The 19,123-nt window shown below is 61.0% G+C and overlaps 1 protein-coding gene across 1 annotated transcript; it reads right to left on the reverse strand.

Moving 5' to 3' along the window:
- Positions 1 to 2: 2 nt before the first annotated feature.
- DGAT1 (diacylglycerol O-acyltransferase 1) lies at positions 3 to 18,993 on the reverse strand. The gene is made up of 17 exons (XM_075352790.1): positions 18,789 to 18,993; positions 11,483 to 11,570; positions 8,400 to 8,440; positions 8,227 to 8,312; positions 8,029 to 8,081; positions 4,870 to 4,975; positions 4,529 to 4,657; positions 4,366 to 4,440; positions 4,189 to 4,292; positions 3,564 to 3,602; positions 2,612 to 2,653; positions 2,459 to 2,503; positions 2,220 to 2,332; positions 2,033 to 2,098; positions 1,618 to 1,705; positions 845 to 907; positions 3 to 776 (listed from the first exon to the last, which is right to left on the reverse strand). The coding sequence occupies exons 1-17, from the start codon at positions 18,905 to 18,907 to the stop codon at positions 630 to 632; spliced, it is 1,404 nt and encodes a 467-aa protein (XP_075208905.1). The 5' UTR covers positions 18,908 to 18,993; the 3' UTR covers positions 3 to 629.
- Between the last annotated feature and the right edge of the window lie 130 nt (positions 18,994 to 19,123).

Consider the following 19,123-nt stretch of genomic DNA (forward strand, 5'->3'; position numbering starts at 1 on the left):
GAGGATGAAAACCAACAATTTTAATTTCACAGTTTGCAAAACGTGATTAACCTGAATCTCGAGAAGCCAAAGCTCCTGCCGAGACCAAAAAAGCAGCGACATTACTCCAGACACAGCAAGTGAGAGCCGCCGTACACTCTGCCCGGAGACCCTGCCATCACCAGCTCTGCTCCACCCACCAGGCCATGAACCTGGTGCCGAAGATCACCCCTCGACCCCAGGATATGACGGACAGGCACGAGTTACCATAGTCAGTGGTCATCACCTGCCCAGGAGGCTGCAGCGGTGACTGCAGGACATAGTGCACATCTCTCCGGCCACAGCAGATAAACCAGTGCAAAATCAAGAAGGGAGTGAAGAAAGTGGCCGTGAGCGCTCCCAGAAGGACGGATCAATTATTGGTTCAGACAGGACGGAACGAAGGACAGAAAACCAGAGGTCGTGGACGGACGTTCTATGACGAGCAGCAGAAGTGCAGACTGAGTGCTGCGTTGTGGGAGCCGGGGCATCGGTTCTTAGGTACCATCAGATCCTCCATCGTAGATATTGTACGGATCTGATGAAATGGAAGACTTCTTCACCAAAGACGTAGAGTGCTCCAGTCCACAGCTGCATCAGCTCCGGGATTCTCAGGCTCCGATCCCATAGTTCAGAATGTAATAGTCGTGTACATACATGAGCACCGCGATAGGCTGCCCTATCATCAGAGAGATCCACACCGCTGCGTTCCCATAATTCCCCCGGAGAAACCGCCCTACGAACCAGGCCAGAGGGAGCTGCAGAAAAGAAGGCGAAGTCAGACATGGCGCTCACAGCAGAGAACAGGCCGAAGACTAGTACAAACCTGAGACATCATCCCCATGAAAGCCCAGAGCCGGAACATCTTCAGAGGAATGCTGACCAGGTACTGGAGGAGACAAAGCAGAGGTCACGAGACTGCAGAGCAATGGATTCTGCCGGAGCACCAACCTTCCCACCCATACATTGCCCGATGAAACACCACCAACCACCACCCGCCCAAACACTGCTCGGTGCAGCACCACCCCCCCACCCAGAGCATCTTCAGAGGAATGCTGACCAGGTACTGAGGAGACGTCACGAGATTGCAGAGCTAAGCACCAACCCCCCCCCCCCCCAACTGCCCAGCGAAACACCAGCAACCACAGCCCGGCGCAACACCAGCAACCACAGCCCGGTGCAGCGCCACCCCACCCCACCCCACCCCGAGCATCTTCAGAGGAATGCTGACCAGGTACTGAGGACACAAAGCAGAGGTCACGAGACTGCAGAGCAAGGGATCCTGCCAGAGCACCAACCCTCCCACCCATACACTGCCCGGTGGAGCACCAAGGCTGCAGACACTGTCCAGCAGAGTGCCATCCCCCTCCCGAAGATGCTCCAACACCTCCCCCAGAGAAGCGCCCAGACATTGCCCAGCAGAGCACCAACCTCCTCTTGCCCCGACACTACCCGTTGGAGCGCCCAGACCCTACCTGGCGGGATCATCAACCCACCGCGGACCATCCCTTAAAACCAAAACTTTGCTCAACCGAGACACAGCCGGCTTTGACCCCCCCCACCCGGCCTCTAGTGCATTGGCTCATAATATGTTCTAACCTCGTGGAAAAAAGCTGAAGCGCAGAAAACGGCCGTCTGTGCGGCCCATCTGGGGACCCCACGTCTCATCATTGGCTTGTAGAAGTGTCTGAAAGAAACAAAATGGTGCAAGAAATTTATTGTCATGTACCCTCAATTCTATCCTCTGACCCGCCGCTCCTGAGCCCTACCTGCAGTCGCTCCCTGGTCCCTCTCCTTGTGTCCGCTGACAGCAGTCCTCCCTGCTCCACGGCTCCTCACCCACACTGTCCCCTCCAGCTACTGACAGCTCCTTACCCTGTATTCTGTGACAATTACCCACACGCGCTCCTCGCCCTCTTGCACCGGCTAACATGACTGTGCCCCCTTGCCCTGCCGATACAAAGGTCTCCTCAGTCCCCCGTCCCGCCGATGTGTCTGCACCTCCTCATACTACCTGATGCACCATTTGTGAACGGGGATATTCCAGTTCTGCCAGAAGTAGGTCACCGTTTCAGAGTTCCTGGAGAATCAGATTAGTAGATTATTATGGATTTTGGCTCCTGGTCCCAGATTAACCACAGACAATGATCAGGTCACTCCTAGTGGATGGTCCCGGATTGCAGGCAGCAGATATCACTCACCACCAGTCCCTGTAGAACTCACGATCCCCAAAACGCATCAACTCAGCCACAAAGTTCATGGAAGAATGAAAGAACCAGTAGAAGAAGATCAACCAGATCAGGTGGTTGGGGACCTGCAAAGAGCGGCAGTGTCAGTGCGCCCCGAAAATGGACATACGACATGAGACGAGAAGTCAAGGTAGGCGTACAACAAAAGGCAGACAGAAGGGCAGAGAGGTCAGGGGGACGACTACACTCACCGCTAACTTCAGGAGCCGTTCAACAATCCTCGAATAATCCATATCCTAGAGGTGAGAAGAGCAGAGTAAGAAGGGAGGCACAGAGGAGACTCCTCTCCGGCCGTCTGTAGGGATTAGTAGCTGAAGAGTGTGAGCACAAAATGGGATACTCACCCGGAAAGGTTTCATGGAGTTCTGGATTGCTGGGACCATCCACTAAAACACAACACAAGACGATCACCCACAGTCCAGCCCTACACAGTCTTAACAACACGGTTCTGCTACTTGGCGGCTACAGCCCTAACGACCCCTCCGCCATCAGGCCCAAACCGGACGACCGCCCGACCCTCTGCCTTGTCCATCAGGCCCAAACCGAGTGATCACCAGGCCATCTCTGCCGCTCTCAGTCCCAAACCGTCCGAGAGCCAGGCCCCTCTGAATTTTCCATCAGACCCCAACCGGTCAACCGCCAGATCTGGCTCCTCCATCAGCTCTCAACTGGCCGATCGCCAGGCCCCACCTTTCCCCTTGCTCAATCAGCCCCCAATCGCTTGACTGCCAAGCCCCACCCCTCTGCCTCAGCCGGCCAGCTTCCAGATCCGACCCCTCAGCCCCCAACCGTCCAAGAGCCAGGCCCTTCTGCCTTTTCCATCAGACCACAACCGGTTGACCGCCAGATCTGGCTCCTCCATCAGCTCCCAACTGGCCGATCGCCAGGCCCTACCTTTCCGCTTTCTCCATCAGCCCCCAATCGGTTGACTGCCAAGCCCCACTCCTCTGCCTCAGCCGGCCAATTTCCAGATCCGACCCCTCAGCCCCCAACTGGCCAATCACTACACCCGGCCCCTCCTCCTTCAGCCCCCAAACCGGCCAATTACCATGCCCAGCCCCTCCTTAGTCAGCCCCCAACCAGCCGACGGCCAAACCTGGCCCATCCTTGAAGAGCCCCCAATAGACAATCGACCAACCCCTAAGCCCGACCCCTTCAGCCTTCTCCATCAGCCCCCAAACTGCCGACCTCTCAACCTTCTCTCTCAGTCCCTAATCGGCTGACCGCCAGCCCAACCCCTCAGCCTTCTCTATCGGCCTCTACACAGTAAGATGGACCACTGGTTCATAAACTTACCTGCTGGATCAGTCCAACCAGGAGCTGCATGATGAATAGCTGGATGTGAGAGAAGACGAAGTCAGGATGAGTGGCAAGAACAAGGGCAGGTGCGGGGAAGGAGGAGGATGGGGAATGTGCAGCGAAGGAAGAGGATGGGTGAAGTGCAGCGGGGACAGCAGTCTGGTATGATGGGGGAGTTGCACTGAGAGCAGTAGTTGGGTGTGATGGAAAAGCTGCAGTGAGGACAGTAGACAGAGGTAATGGGGGCGATAGGTGTGATGGGGGAGGAGTACTGAGGGCAGTAGTCGGGTGTGATGGAGGAGAAGTACTGAGGACGACGGTAGTCAGGTGTGATGGAGGAGCTGCAGTGGGGACAGACGTGATGGGGGAGGTGCACTGAGGGCGGTAGTTGGGTGTGATGGGGGGGGGGGTAAAGAGGTCGGTAGCCGCATGTGATGGGGGGAGTACAGAGGGAGGTAGTTGGGTGCGATGGGGAAGGTGTGGTGGGAACAGTAGACAGATGTGGTGCAATATAAAGCAAGGCTCATGCTTTTGGAGGTGGAGAAGTGATAGATATGTCTCACGAGTGTGGGGGCAGTGTCGGGCGGCCGCTCGCTTCCTCCTTTCGTCATCTCCTTCTCACCATTTCTAACAGACGTCTGAGCAGGAATCTCTTGCGAATCCTCGGAGAACGAGGGAAGTTCATCTCGTAGCAGAGAGTTGGGGCAAGAATGAAGTAATAGATATCTGAGGGGTGAAGAGATGCGGTTAGGACAGGGGCGGCGCAGACCACACAGCTGGAGCGGCAGGTATCACCCACCTCGGTGCGTCAGATTCCCGGGATACATCACCTCCTGCTTCCCGACATCTCCCGCCACTTTTCTCATCACAGGAGCTGAGAACAGAATGGATGAGTGTCATAGATGACGAGTCCCATATGGACCCCGGGGGTGGTGGGTTGGGGGTTGGGGGGTCAATCTCACCAGACTGAGTGCGGCTGAGCGCCCGGACCTGCGCCCGCCTCCTCTCCCGGCTCCAGCGATTCACATCTTTATAGGAGAAGAGCTTCAGAAAGAGGATGGTGTAGACCATGAGGGCGACGACGGAGCCCACTGCAGAGACAGGACAGGATGGAAATCAGCGCAGCCCCAAAACCCCGCAAATACTCAGTGAGATCCCACCCTCCTGTTAAGCCCCTCCCACACTACACCATCTGTCTACTACAAACTAATCCCAAACCCACCTCCTCCACACTCCGACCTCCTGTCCCTTGTACCCCATCCCCAACTGCTGGATGGCACAGACTTATCTGCAGAGATGTTACCTGGTGTTATGGACAGAACCGTAAAAACTACCAGCACCGGGATGCACAGGATGGCGGGGAGGAGGACGGCATATAGCACCAGCCCCACACGTTCCGGAAAAGCTCCCTGCAGAAAGCGAAATAAAGAGTCACATAATTTCCCCAAGTCAAGAGCGCTCATTCCACATCCTCCACACCCAGAGAAGAGTCAGCTTCTCCTACACACCTCCTCCCCCGAGGAGTCAACTCTTCCCCAACCAGAGGAAACCGTCGGCTTCTCCCAAATCCCTTCTCCCCCGGAATTAGCTCCTCCCCAATCCCTCTCTCCCCCCCAAGGACTCAGCTCTTTCCCAGCCATAGAAAACACCTCAGCTCCTCCCAAATCCTCCCTCCCCGAGGAGTCAACTACTCCTCAGCCAGAGGAGTCAGCGTCTCCAAAATACCTACTCAAAAAGAAAGAGCCAGACCCCCCCCCCCCCACCACCCAGGAAGGAGTCATCCCCCCTGAATCGGAGTCAGCTTCTTACAAACCCCCCCCCCCCCCCCCCCCCCGTCCCCAGGAATCAGCTCCTTCCTACCCGGAGGAAAAAAAAAAAGTCAGCTTCTCCCAAATCCCACCTCCCCGATGAGTCATCTCCTACCCACCCAAGGGAAATAAAGGGTCGGTTTTTTATGGAATAATAGCGTTAGAAGGGACTTCCAGTGCCATCAGGTCCAGTCCCTGCGAATGCAGGTTTTCCCAAAAACGCCCAGCTATACGTTTCTCTGGCTTCCTCTTTAAGAATTCCATTGATGGAGAGCTCACTGCCTCCCGTGGCAGTCTGCTCCACTCTCGGTCTGCTCTCACTGCCTCCCGTGGCAGTCTGCTCCACTCTCGGACTGCCCTCACTGCCTCCTGTGGCCGCCTGTTCCACTCTCGGACTGCTCTTACTGTCAGGAAGTTTTTCCAAATGTCTACTGTGTCTCCTTCCTTTTAGTTTCCTCCCATTGCTTCTTGTACTTCCTTGTGATAATGAGAATATCGTGGTTCCCTCTGATCTTTCAGATATTTGTAGACAACTATTAAGTCTCCTCTCAGCCTGCTCTTTAGTTCTTGTAGCCGGTCTTCACAGGACATGGTCTGCAGATCTTCCATCATCTTTGTTGTTCTTCCCTGGACCTGCTCCAATATATTGATGTCTTTCCACAGTATTCCAGGTGGGGTCTGACCAGGGCAGAGTATAGGGGAATAATCCCCTCTCTCTAGGTTCAATGCTTGTATTCATACATCCCAGAATTTCTCCTTTTTAGCTGCAGCTCCGCACTGTGACTCATTATGAATCTGGGATTTACTATTCTGCTCCGGTCCTTTTCCCCGGTGCTCTCTCTTAGTTTTATGCTCCAGTCCTTTTCCCCGGTGCTCTCTCTTAGTTTTATGCTCCGGTCCTTTTCCCCGGTGCTCTCTCTTAGTTTTATGCTCCGGTCCTTTTCCCCGGTGCTCTCTCTTAGTTTTATGCTCCAGTCCTTTTCCCCGGTGCTCTCTCTTAGTTTTATGCTCCAGTCCTTTTCCCCGGTGCTGTCTCTTAGTTTTATGCTCCAGTCCTTTTCCCCGGTGCTGTCTCTTAGTTTTATGCTCCGGTCCTTTTCCCCGGTGCTCTCTCTTAGTTTTATGCTCCAGTCCTTTTCCCCGGTGCTCTCTCTTAGTTTTATGCTCCGGTCCTTTTCTCCAGTGCTCTCTCTTAGTTTTATGCTCCAGTCCTTTTCTCCGGTGCTCTCTCTTAGTTTTATGCTCCAGTCCTTTTCCCCGGTGCTCGCTCTTAGTTTTATGCTCCGGTCCTTTTCTCCGGTGCTATCTCTTAGTTTTATGCTCCAGTCCTTTTCCCCGGTGCTATCTCTTAGTTTTATGCTCCGGTCCTTTTCCCCGGTGCTCGCTCTTAGTTTTATGCTCCAGTCCTTTTCCCCGGTGCTATCGCTTAGTTTTATGCTCCAGTCCTTTTCTCCGGTGCTATCTCTTAGGTTTATGCTCCGGTCCTTTTCCCCGGTGCTCTCTCTTAGTTTTATGCTCCGGTCCTTTTCTCCGGTGCTATCTCTTAGGTTTATGCTCCGGTCCTTTTCCCCGGTGCTATCTCTTAGTTTTATGCTCCGGTCCTTTTCCCCGGTGCTATCTCTTAGTTTTATGCTCCGGTCCTTTTCCCCGGTGCTCTCTCTTAGTTTTATGCTCCGGTCCTTTTCCCCGGTGCTCTCTCTTAGTTTTATGCTCCAGTCCTTTTCTCCGGTGCTCTCTCTTAGTTTTATGCTCCGGTCCTTTTCTCCGGTGCTCTCTCTTAGTTTTATGCTCCGGTCCTTTTAAGTAAGATTCATCCTTTGTAGGACGCTGAAGCTGCGGCCTGCACCCCAGAGAGACTTGGAGAAACTCTAATCACCCTGAAACAGAGACATCTGGAGGATTGTGACTCCCATCTCCTGGCATTTATCCTGTTACTGGACTATTTTACCCTCTGTGTGGTGGATTGTTTTATGGCCCTTTTGGTTTTCATATAATAAAGGATCTTTGGATTGTTCATTCATCTCTCGCTCTGTTGATTGTGTGATACCGGAGAAGGATCCTGTGACACAAGGTATATACTATATCCACAGCTCCAGCCATTCAGGGACTTTGTTATAGAAGGAGATCAGGTTGGTGTAACGAGGTTTATTGGCTATAAAGCTGCGTGGCTCCGGTATTAATGGTTTAATGGCGTCACATCCAGGTGCCTCAGGAAATGCTCCTGGACAATTTTCAGGAAAATTTTCCTTCTATGGAGGTCAGGTTTACTGGTCTGTGATCCCCTGGATCCTCATTTTTCACCCTTTTGTAGAGGAGAGCACATTTGCCCTTTTTTAATCTAGAGGGACCACTCCCGCTTCCCATGACGTTCTACTAAATTCCGCTTTCCCCCCCCGAGTAGTCAGATCCTCCCCAAAAAGAGGAAAGAGTCAGCCCCTCCTGGCTCCCCCTCCCCCACCCACCCACGAAAAGAGAGTCAACCCCTCCCGGCTCCTCCTCCCCCCCCCAAAAAAAAGAGAGTCATCCCCTCCCGCCTCCCCCCAAGAAAAGATTCAGCCCCTCCCGGCTCCCCCTCCCCCCAAGGAAAGAGTCAGGCGCTCCCACTGGCTCTTTAATAGTGGGAATATATTAAGGACAAGCTTGCGTCTACTTACTGATGCCAGGCGCCGCTCCAAGTGCAGAGACCCCAATATGAAAATGTTGGAGCCTACGAGAGAGAAACAAGGTGTCAGATGGGGGAAGAAAACCACCAGACAGGGAAGGGGGTGGGGGGCTGAGGAACGAGCAAACGATGGGGGGAGCCGCCAGAAGATGAGGATTGGAGATTGAGTTAGCACAAGATGGGGCCTTACCCAATATCAGAATGAGCGAGGGCCAGCTGTAGGGGTCCTTGAGGAAGAGCGACACCACCTGGATGGGGTCCACCAATATTCCATACCTGGAGGAGGGGGAGAGCAGGCGTTAATAACCCCCTACCTACCAGTCACGTGACCTGTACAGGGCGGAGCAGGAGGGGGGCACTTACTTAATGATGTTCTCCAAGAAGAGGCGCGCGTTCCCCAGAACCTGAAACACGAGCACAGAAATATAGGTGGGCGCAAGTCACATGACTGTAAATGCACCCGCCCGCCCCCCCTCCAGAAGTCACATGACTATAGAGGCGGGGGAGGTGTCAGACCACGCGTGGCTGGAAGCGCAGGAGCTGCAGACACAACCGGGCCTGGGCCCTCATCACTCTCCTGCGACCTCGACCTCTGCCCCTGGCCCTCCATCACTGTCCTGCGACCTCTGCCCCTGGCCCGGGCCCTCCATCACTCTCCTGCGACCTCTGCCCCTCCATCACTCTCCTGCGACCTCTGCCTCTGGCCCTCCATCACTGTCCTGCGACCTCTGCCCCTGGCCCGGTTCCTCCATCACTGTCCTGCGACCTCTGCCCCTGGCCCTCCATCACTGTCCTGCGACCTCTGCCCCTGGCCCTCCATCACTGTCCTGCGACCTCTGCCCCTGGCCCTCCATCACTCTCCTGCGACCTCTGCCCCTGGCCCTCCATCACTCTCCTGCGACCTCTGCCCCTGGCCCTCCATCACTCTCCTGCGACCTCTGCCCCTGGCCCTCATCACTCTCCTGCGACCTCTGCCCCTGGCCCTCCATCACTGTCCTGCGACCTCTGCCCCTGGCCCTCATCACTCTCCTGCGACCTCTGCCCCTGGCCCTCCATCACTCTCCTGCGACCTCTGCCCCTGGCCCTCCATCACTCTCCTGCGACCTCTGCCCCTGGCCCTCCATCACTCTCCTGCGACCTCTGCCCCTCCATCACTCTCCTGCGACCTCTGCCTCTGCCCCTCCATCACTCTACTGCGACCTCTGCCCCTCCATCACTCTCCTGCGACCTCTGCCCCTGGCCCTCCATCACTCTCCTGCGACCTCTGCCCCTCCATCACTCTCCTGCGACCTCTGCCCCTGGCCCTCCATCACTCTCCTGCGACCTCTGCCCCTGGCCCTCCATCACTCTCCTGCGACCTCTGCCCCTGGCCCTCCATCACTCTCCTGCGACCTCTGCCCCTGGCCCTCCATCACTCTCCTGCGACCTCTGCCCCTACCCCTGGCCCTCCATCACTGCCCTGCGACCTCTGTCCCTGGCCCTCCATCACTCTCCTGCGACCTCTGCCCCTCCATCACTCTCCTGCGACCTCTGCCCCTGGCCCTCCATCACTGCCCTGCGACCTCTGCCTCGTCTGCCACAGGCAGTCACATGATCGGCTGATAAGAGAGGACTCTGACCCCCGCACGGATCGCAGTGCCCCTCCCATGTTATCAGCAGAATGTCAGGGTTATCCTCCTCCGCCTCTCCGCTCCCATCTCTGCCTGGATCCTCTGCAGCAGAGAGATCTTTAATCGCATCTGAAAGCCTCCGACGACCGCCTCCCCCAAATGTCCGCCTGACCTTCAGCGATGGCACAGTGCCCCCCCCCAATCACCTCCAGCGATGGCACAGTGCCCCCCCCCAATCGCCTCCAGCGATGGCACAGTGCCCCCCCCCAATCGCCTCCAGCGATGGCACAGTGCCCCCCCCCAATCGCCTCCAGCGATGGCACAGTGCCCCCCCCAATCGCCTCCAGCGATGGCACAGTGCCCCCCCCCCCAATCGCCTCCAGCGATGGCACAGTGCCCCCCCCCCCAATCGCCTCCAGCGATGGCACAGTGCCCCCCCCCCAATCGCCTCCAGCGATGGCACAGTGCCCCCCCCCCCCCCAATCACCTCCAGCGATGGCACAGACCCCCCCCCCCCCAATCACCTCCAGCGATGGCACAGACCCCCCCCCCCAATCACCTCCAGCGATGGCACAGACCCCCCCCCAATCGCCTCCAGCGATGGCACAGACCCCCCCCCAATCGCCTCCAGCGATGGCACAGACCCCCCCCCAATCGCCTCCAGCGATGGCACAGTGCCCCCCCCCCCAATCGCCTCCAGCGATGGCACAGTGCCCCCCCCCCCAATCGCCTCCAGCGATGGCACAGTGCCCCCCCCCCCAATCGCCTCCAGCGATGGCACAGTGCCCCCCCCCCCAATCGCCTCCAGCGATGGCACAGTGCCCCCCCCCCCAATCGCCTCCAGCGATGGCACAGTGCCCCCCCCCCAATCGCCTCCAGCGATGGCACAGTGCCCCCCCCCCAATCGCCTCCAGCGATGGCACAGACCCCCCCCACCCCCAATCACCTCCAGCGATGGCACAGACCCCCCCCCCCCAATCACCTCCAGCGATGGCACAGACCCCCCCCCCAATCACCTCCAGCGATGGCACAGACCCCCCCCAATCACCTCCAGCGATGGCACAGTGCCCCCCCAGCGATGGCACAGTGCCCCCCCCCAATCACCTCCAGCGATGGCACAGTGCCCCCCCCCAATCACCTCCAGCGATGGCACAGTGCCCCCCCCCCCAATCACCTCCAGCGATGGCACAGTGCCCCCCCCCAATCACCTCCAGCGATGGCACAGTGCCCCCCCCCCCCAATCGCCCCCAGCGATGGCACAGTGCCCCCCCCCAATCACCTCCAGCGATGGCACAGTGCCCCCCCCCCCAATCACCTCCAGCGATGGCACAGTGCCCCCCCCCAATCACCTCCAGCGATGGCACAGTGCCCCCCCCAATCGCCCCCAGCGATGGCACAGTGCCCCCCCCCCCAATCGCCTCCAGCGATGGCACAGTGCCCCCCCCCCCCCAATCGCCTCCAGCGATGGCACAGTGCCCCCCCCCCCAATCGCCTCCAGCGATGGCACAGTGCCCCCCCCCCCCAATCGCCTCCAGCGATGGCACAGTGCCCCCCCCCAATCGCCTCCAGCGATGGCACAGTGCCCCCCCCCCCCCCAATCGCCTCCAGCGATGGCACAGTGCCCCCCCCCCCCCAATCGCCTCCAGCGATGGCACAGTGCCCCCCCCCCCCAATCGCCTCCAGCGATGGCACAGTGCCCCCCCCCCCATCACCTCCGCGATGGCACAGACCCCTCCCCAGCGATGGCACAGCCCCCCCCCCCCCCCCCAATCACGTCCAGCGATGGCACAGACCCCAGAGAAAGGCTGCGTTCTGTGTATTGGGGGACGCACTCACCAGCATGATGACACACCAGTTCAGGACCCCCCGGTAGTTGCTGAAGCCGCTGGCCGAGCTGAGAAGAGATTCCTGCAGCCGGTGACATCTGTAAGGACAGAGGAGGATGGGAGCGACACAAGGTGCCATGGGGAGAAAGACGGGGGCTCAGGTCACCGGGGCGAAAGAACTCGGGGGGGGGGGGGGTGTCAGTACCGGAGCTCCGCCTCCCCTCGATCTCCCAGGTCGGTCAGTACCGGAGCTCCGCCTCCCCTCGATCTCTCGGGGTCGGAGGTCAGTACCGGAGCTCCGCCTCCCCTCGATCTCTCGGGGTCGGGGGTCAGTACCGGAACTCCGCCTCCCCTCGATCTCTCGGGGTCAGTACCGGAACTCCGCCTCCCCTCGGTCTCTCGGGGTCGGGGGTCAGTACCGGAGCTCCGCCTCCCCTCGGTCTCTTGGGGGGTCAGTACCGGAGCTCCGCCTCCCCTCGGTCTCTCATGGTCAGAGGTCAGTACCGGAGCTCCGCCTCCCCTCGGTCTCTCATGGTCAGAGGTCTGTACCGGAGCTCCGCCTCCCCTCGGTCTCTCAGGGTCAGAGGTCAGTACCGGAGCTCCGCCTCCCCTCGGTCTCTCAGGGTCAGGGGTCAGTACCGGAGCTCCGCCTCCCCTCGGTCTCTCAGGGTCAGGGGTCAGTACCGGAGCTCCGCCTCCCCTCGGTCTCTCAGGGTCAGGGGTCAGTACCGGAGCTCCGCCTCCCCTCGGTCTCTCAGGGTCAGGGGTCAGTACCGGAGCTCCGCCTCCCCTCGGTCTCTCAGGGTCAGGGGTCAGTACCGGAGCTCCGCCTCCCCTCGGTCTCTCAGGGTCAGGGGTCAGTACCGGAGCTCCGCCTCCCCTCGGTCTCTCAGGGTCAGGGGTCAGTACCGGAGCTCCGCCTCCCCTCGGTCTCTCAGGGTCAGGGGTCAGTACCGGAGCTCCGCCTCCCCTCGGTCTCTCAGGGTCAGGGGTCAGTACCGGAGCTCCGCCTCCCCTCGGTCTCTCAGGGTCAGGGGTCAGTACCGGCGCTCCGCCTCCCCTCGGTCTCTCAGGGTCAGGGGTCAGTACCGGAGCTCCGCTTCCCCTCGGTCTCTCAGGGTCAGGGGTCAGTACCGGAGCTCCGCCTCCCCTCGGTCTCTCAGGGTCAGGGGTCAGTACTGGAGCTCCGCCTCCCCTCGGTCTCTCAGGGTCAGTACCGGAGCTCCGCCTCCCCTCGGTCTCTCATGGTCAGAGGTCAGTACCGGAACTACGCCTCCCCTCGGTCTCTCGGGGTCGGGGGGTCAGTACCGGAGCTCCGCCTCCCCTCGGTCTCTTGGGGGGGGTCAGTACAGGAGCTCCGCCTCCCCTCGGTCTCTCGGGGTCAGTACCGGAGCTCCACCTCCCCTCGGTCTCTCGGGGTCAGGGGTCAGTACCGGAGCTCCACTTCCCCTCGGTCTCTCATGGTCAGAGGTCTGTACCGGAGCTCCGCTTCCCCTCGGTCTCTCATGGTCAGAGGTCTGTACCGGAGCTCCGCTTCCCCTCGGTCTCTCATGGTCAGAGGTCTGTACCGGAGCTCCGCTTCCCCTCGGTCTCTCATGGTCAGAGGTCAGTACCGGAGCTCCGCCTCCCCTCGGTCTCTCAGGGTCAGGGGTCAGTACCGGAGCTCCGCCTCCCCTCGGTCTCTCAGGGTCAGGGGTCAGGGGTCAGTACCGGAGCTCCGCCTCCCCTCGGTCTCTCAGGGTCAGGGGTCAGTACCGGAGCTCCGCCTCCCCTCGGTCTCTCATGGTCAGGGGTCAGTACCGGCGCTCCGCCTCCCCTCGGTCTCTCAGGGTCAGGGGTCAGTACCGGAGCTCCGCTTCCCCTCGGTCTATCAGGGTCAGGGGTCAGTACCGGAGCTCCGCCTCCCCTCGGTCTCTCAGGGTCAGGGGTCAGTACCGGAGCTCCGCCTCCCCTCGGTCTCTCAGGGTCAGTACCGGAGCTCCGCCTCCCCTCGGTCTCTCAGGGTCAGAGGTCAGTACCGGAACTACGCCTCCCCTCGGTCTCTCGGGGTCGGGGGGTCAGTACCGGAGCTCCGCCTCCCCTCGGTCTCTTGGGGGGGTCAGTACCGGAGCTCCGCCTCCCCTCGGTCTCTCTGGGTCAGGGGTCAGTACCGGAGCTCCGCCTCCCCTCGGTCTCTCGGGGTCGGGGGGTCAGTACCGGAGCTCCGCCTCCCCTCGGTCTCTCATGGTCAGAGGTCAGTACCGGGGCTCCGCCTCCCCTCGGTCTCTCATGGTCAGGGGTCAGTACCGGAGCTCCGCCTCCCCTCGGTCTCTCATGGTCAGAGGTCAGTACCGGAGCTCCGCCTCCCCTCGGTCTCTCGGGGTCGGGGGGTCAGTACCGGAGCTCCGCCTCCCCTCGGTCTCTCATGGTCAGGGGTCAGTACCGGAGCTCCGCCTCCCCTCGGTCTCTCATGGTCAGAGGTCAGTACCGGAGCTCCGCCTCCCCTCGGTCTCTCAGGGTCAGGGGTCAGTACCGGAGCTCCGCCTCCCCTCGGTCTCTTGGGGGGTCAGTACCGGAGCTCCGCCTCCCCTCGGTCTCTCATGGTCAGAGGTCAGTACCGGAGCTCCGCCTCCCCTCGGTCTCTCATGGTCAGGGGTCAGTACCGGAGCTCCGCCTCCCCTCGGTCTCTCATGGTCAGGGGTCAGTACCGGAGCTCCGCCTCCCCTCGGTCTCTCATGGTCAGAGGTCAGTACCGGAGCTCCGCCTCCCCTCGGTCTCTCAGGGTCAGGGGTCAGTACCGGAGCTCCGCCTCCCCTCGGTCTCTTGGGGGGTCAGTACCGGAGCTCCGCCTCCCCTCGGTCTCTCATGGTCAGAGGTCAGTACCGGAGCTCCGCCTCCCCTCGGTCTCTCAGGGTCAGAGGTCAGTACCGGAGCTCCGCCTCCCCTCGGTCTCTCAGGGTCAGAGGTCAGTACCGGAGCTCCGCCTCCCCTCGGTCTCTCAGGGTCAGAGGTCAGTACCGGAGCTCCGCCTCCCCTCGGTCTCTCAGGGTCAGAGGTCAGTACCGGAGCTCCGCCTCCCCTCGGTCTCTCAGGGTCAGAGGTCAGTACCGGAGCTCCGCCTCCCCTCGGTCTCTCAGGGTCAGAGGTCAGTACCGGAGCTCCGCCTCCCCTCGGTCTCTCAGGGTCAGAGGTCAGTACCGGAGCTCCGCCTCCCCTCGGTCTCTCAGGGTCAGAGGTCAGTACCGGAGCTCCGCCTCCCCTCGGTCTCTCAGGGTCAGAGGTCAGTACCGGAGCTCCGCCTCCCCTCGGTCTCTCAGGGTCAGAGGTCAGTACCGGAGCTCCGCCTCCCCTCGGTCTCTCAGGGTCAGAGGTCAGTACCGGAGCTCCGCCTCCCCTCGGTCTCTCAGGGTCAGAGGTCAGTACCGGAGCTCCGCCTCCCCTCGGTCTCTCATGGTCAGAGGTCAGTACCGGAGCTCCGCCTCCCCTCGGTCTCTCATGGTCAGAGGTCAGTACCCGGAGCTCCGCCTCCCCTCGGTCTCTCATGGTCAGAGGTCAGTACCGGAGCTCCGCCTCCCCTCGGTCTCTCATGGTCAGAGGTCAGTACCGGAGCTCCGCCTCCCCTCGGTCTCTCAGGGTCAGAGGTCAGTACCGGAGCTCCGCCTCCCCTCGGTCTCTCATGGTCAGGGGTCAGTACCGGAGCTCCGCCTCCCCTCGGTCTCTCATGGTCAGAGGTCAGTACCGGAGCTCCGCCTCCCCTCGGTCTCTCATGGTCAGGGGTCAGTACCGGAGCTCCGCCTCCCCTCGGTCTCTCATGGTCAGAGGTCAGTACCGGAGCTCCGCCTCCCCTCGGTCTCTCAGGGTCAGAGGTCAGTACCGGAACTCCGCCTCCCCTCGGTCTCTCATGGTCAGAGGTCAGTACCGGAGCTCCGCCTCCCCTCGGTCTCTTGGGGGGGTCAGTACCGGAGCTCCGCCTCCCCTCGGTCTCTCATGGTCAGAGGTCAGTACCGGAGCTCCGCCTCCCCTCGGTCTCTCATGGTCAGAGGTCAGTACCGGAGCTCCGCCTCCCCTCGGTCTCTCATGGTCAGGGGTCAGTACCGGAGCTCCGCCTCCCCTCGGTCTCTCATGGTCAGGGGTCAGTACCGGAGCTCCGCCTCCCCTCGGTCTCTCATGGTCAGGGGTCAGTACCGGAGCTCCGCCTCCCCTCGGTCTCTCATGGTCAGGGGTCAGTACCGGAGCTCCGCCTCCCCTCGGTCTCTCATGGTCAGGGGTCAGTACCGGAGCTCCGCCTCCCCTCGGTCTCTCATGGTCAGGGGTCAGTACCGGAGCTCCGCCTCCCCTCGGTCTCTCATGGTCAGAGGGTCAGTACCGGAGCTCCGCCTCCCCTCGGTCTCTCAGGGTCAGGGGTCAGTACCGGAGCTCCGCCTCCCCTCGGTCTCTCATGGTCAGAGGTCAGTACCGGAGCTCCGCCTCCCCTCGGTCTCTCAGGGTCAGAGGTCAGTACCGGAGCTCCGCCTCCCCTCGGTCTCTCATGGTCAGAGGTCAGTACCGGAGCTCCGCCTCCCCTCGGTCTCTCATGGTCAGAGGTCAGTACCGGAGCTCCGCCTCCCCTCGGTCTCTCATGGTCAGAGGTCAGTACCGGAGCTCCGCCTCCCCTCGGTCTCTCATGGTCAGAGGTCAGTACCGGAGCTCCGCCTCCCCTCGGTCTCTCATGGTCAGAGGTCAGTACCGGAGCTCCGCCTCCCCTCGGTCTCTCATGGTCAGAGGTCAGTACCGGAGCTCCGCCTCCCCTCGGTCTCTCATGGTCAGAGGTCAGTACCGGAGCTCCGCCTCCCCTCGGTCTCTCATGGTCAGAGGTCAGTACCGGAGCTCCGCCTCCCCTCGGTCTCTCATGGTCAGAGGTCAGTACCGGAGCTCCGCCTCCCCTCGGTCTCTCATGGTCAGAGGTCAGTACCGGAGCTCCGCCTCCCCTCGGTCTCTCATGGTCAGAGGTCAGTACCGGAGCTCCGCCTCCCCTCGGTCTCTCATGGTCAGAGGTCAGTACCGGAGCTCCGCCTCCCCTCGGTCTCTCATGGTCAGAGGTCAGTACCGGAGCTCCGCCTCCCCTCGGTCTCTCATGGTCAGAGGTCAGTACCGGAGCTCCGCCTCCCCTCGGTCTCTCATGGTCAGAGGTCAGTACCGGAGCTCCGCCTCCCCTCGGTCTCTCATGGTCAGAGGTCAGTACCGGAGCTCCGCCTCCCCTCGGTCTCTCATGGTCAGAGGTCAGTACCGGAGCTCCGCCTCCCCTCGGTCTCTCATGGTCAGAGGTCAGTACCGGAGCTCCGCCTCCCCTCGGTCTCTCATGGTCAGAGGTCAGTACCGGAGCTCCGCCTCCCCTCGGTCTCTCATGGTCAGAGGTCAGTACCGGAGCTCCGCCTCCCCTCGGTCTCTCATGGTCAGAGGTCAGTACCGGAGCTCCGCCTCCCCTCGGTCTCTCATGGTCAGAGGTCAGTACCGGAGCTCCGCCTCCCCTCGGTCTCTCATGGTCAGAGGTCAGTACCGGAGCTCCGCCTCCCCTCGGTCTCTCATGGTCAGAGGTCAGTACCGGAGCTCCGCCTCCCCTCGGTCTCTCATGGTCAGAGGTCAGTACCGGAGCTCCGCCTCCCCTCGGTCTCTCATGGTCAGAGGTCAGTACCGGAGCTCCGCCTCCCCTCGGTCTCTCATGGTCAGAGGTCAGTACCGGAGCTCCGCCTCCCCTCGGTCTCTCATGGTCAGAGGTCAGTACCGGAGCTCCGCCTCCCCTCGGTCTCTCATGGTCAGAGGTCAGTACCGGAGCTCCGCCTCCCCTCGGTCTCTCATGGTCAGAGGTCAGTACCGGAGCTCCGCCTCCCTCGGTCTCTCATGGTCAGAGGTCAGTACCGGAGCTCCGCCTCCCCTCGGTCTCTCATGGTCAGAGGTCAGTACCGGAGCTCCGCCTCCCCTCGGTCTCTCATGGTCAGAGGTCAGTACCGGAGCTCCGCCTCCCCTCGGTCTCTCATGGTCAGAGGTCAGTACCGGAGCTCCGCCTCCCCTCGGTCTCTCATGGTCAGAGGTCAGTACCGGAGCTCCGCCTCCCCTCGGGTCTCTCATGGTCAGAGGTCAGTACCGGAGCTCCGCCTCCCCTCGGTCTCTCATGGTCAGAGGTCAGTACCGGAGCTCCGCCTCCCCTCGGTCTCTCATGGTCAGGGGTCAGTACCGGAGCTCCGCCTCCCCTCGGTCTCTCGGGGTCGGGGGGTCAGTACCGGAGCTCCGCCTCCCCTCGGTCTCTCATGGTCAGAGGTCAGTACCGGAGCTCCGCCTCCCCTCGGTCTCTCATGGTCAGGGGTCAGTACCGGAGCTCCGCCTCCCCTCGGTCTCTCATGGTCAGAGGTCAGTACCGGAGCTCCGCCTCCCCTCGGTCTCTCATGGTCAGGGGTCAGTACCGGAGCTCCGCCTCCCCTCGGTCTCTCATGGTCAGAGGTCAGTACCGGAGCTCCGCCTCCCCTCGGTCTCTCAGGGTCAGGGGTCAGTACCGGAGCTCCGCCTCCCCTCGGTCTCTCATGGTCAGAGGTCAGTACCGGAGCTCCGCCTCCCCTCGGTCTCTCATGGTCAGAGGTCAGTACCGGAGCTCCGCCTCCCCTCGGTCTCTCATGGTCAGAGGTCAGTACCGGAGCTCCGCCTCCCCTCGGTCTCTCATGGTCAGAGGTCAGTACCGGAGCTCCGCCTCCCCTCGGTCTCTCATGGTCAGAGGTCAGTACCGGAGCTCCGCCTCCCCTCGGTCTCTCATGGTCAGGGGTCAGTACCGGAGCTCCGCCTCCCCTCGGTCTCTCATGGTCAGAGGTCAGTACCGGAGCTCCGCCTCCCCTCGGTATCTCAGGGTCAGAGGTCAGTACCGGAGCTCCGCCTCCCCTCGGTCTCTCAGGGTCAGAGGTCAGTACCGGAGCTCCGCCTCCCCTCGGTCTCTCATGGTCAGAGGTCAGTACCGGAGCTCCGCCTCCCCTCGGTCTCTCATGGTCAGAGGTCAGTACCGGAGCTCCGCCTCCCCTCGGTCTCTCATGGTCAGGGGTCAGTACCGGAGCTCCGCCTCCCCTCGGTCTCTCATGGTCAGAGGTCAGTACCGGAGCTCCGCCTCCCCTCGGTATCTCAGGGTCAGAGGTCAGTACCGGAGCTCCGCCTCCCCTCGGTCTCTCGGGGTCAGGGGTCAGTACCGGAGCTCCGCCTCCCCTCGGTCTCTCATGGTCAGAGGTCAGTACCGGAACTCCGCCTCCCCTCGGTCTCTCATGGTCAGAGGTCAGTACCGGAGCTCCGCCTCCCCTCGGTCTCTCATGGTCAGAGGTCAGTACCGGAACTCCGCCTCCCCTCGGTCTCTCTCGGGCTCCGCTTCCTCGGGGCTGTGGTTCGCGCTCTGCAGCCTCTGCACCGGCTTCTTCCTCCGCGCCGCTCCTCCGCTGCCCTCCGCCATCTCTCCGGTTCCCTCTCACCCGCGGGTCACCCGCTTTCTCGCTTTCCACACTCGGAGGCCGTAAGATAGATCCCACCCACTAAGCCAATCCTCCAATCCCTCAGAGGAGCGCTGCCGAGTCTCCGCCCCCTGACTAATCAACAACTAGAGACGCCGAGCAAACTCCGCCTCCAACACGGACAAACTTTGTGTCCACTCAGGAAATACAAAAACTTC

This window comes from Anomaloglossus baeobatrachus, chromosome 6 (assembly GCF_048569485.1).
Source record: "Anomaloglossus baeobatrachus isolate aAnoBae1 chromosome 6, aAnoBae1.hap1, whole genome shotgun sequence".
NCBI lineage: Eukaryota > Metazoa > Chordata > Amphibia > Anura > Aromobatidae > Anomaloglossus > Anomaloglossus baeobatrachus.

What these genes read in the sequence shown, in the direction of transcription:
- DGAT1 (XM_075352790.1), bottom strand. Translation starts at nt 18,907, where the DNA reads ATGGCGGAGGGCAGCGGAGGAGCGGCGCGGAGGAAGAAGCCGGTGCAG. An exon ending in GCTCAGCCGCACTCAGTCTG is followed by an intron (nt 4,441 to 4,528) that starts GTGAGATTGACC and finishes TTCTGTTCTCAG; the next exon opens with CTCCTGTGATGAGAAAAGTG. An exon ending in TGGTTGGACTGATCCAGCAG is followed by an intron (nt 2,654 to 3,563) that starts GTAAGTTTATGA and finishes GTTGTGTTTTAG; the next exon opens with TGGATGGTCCCAGCAATCCA.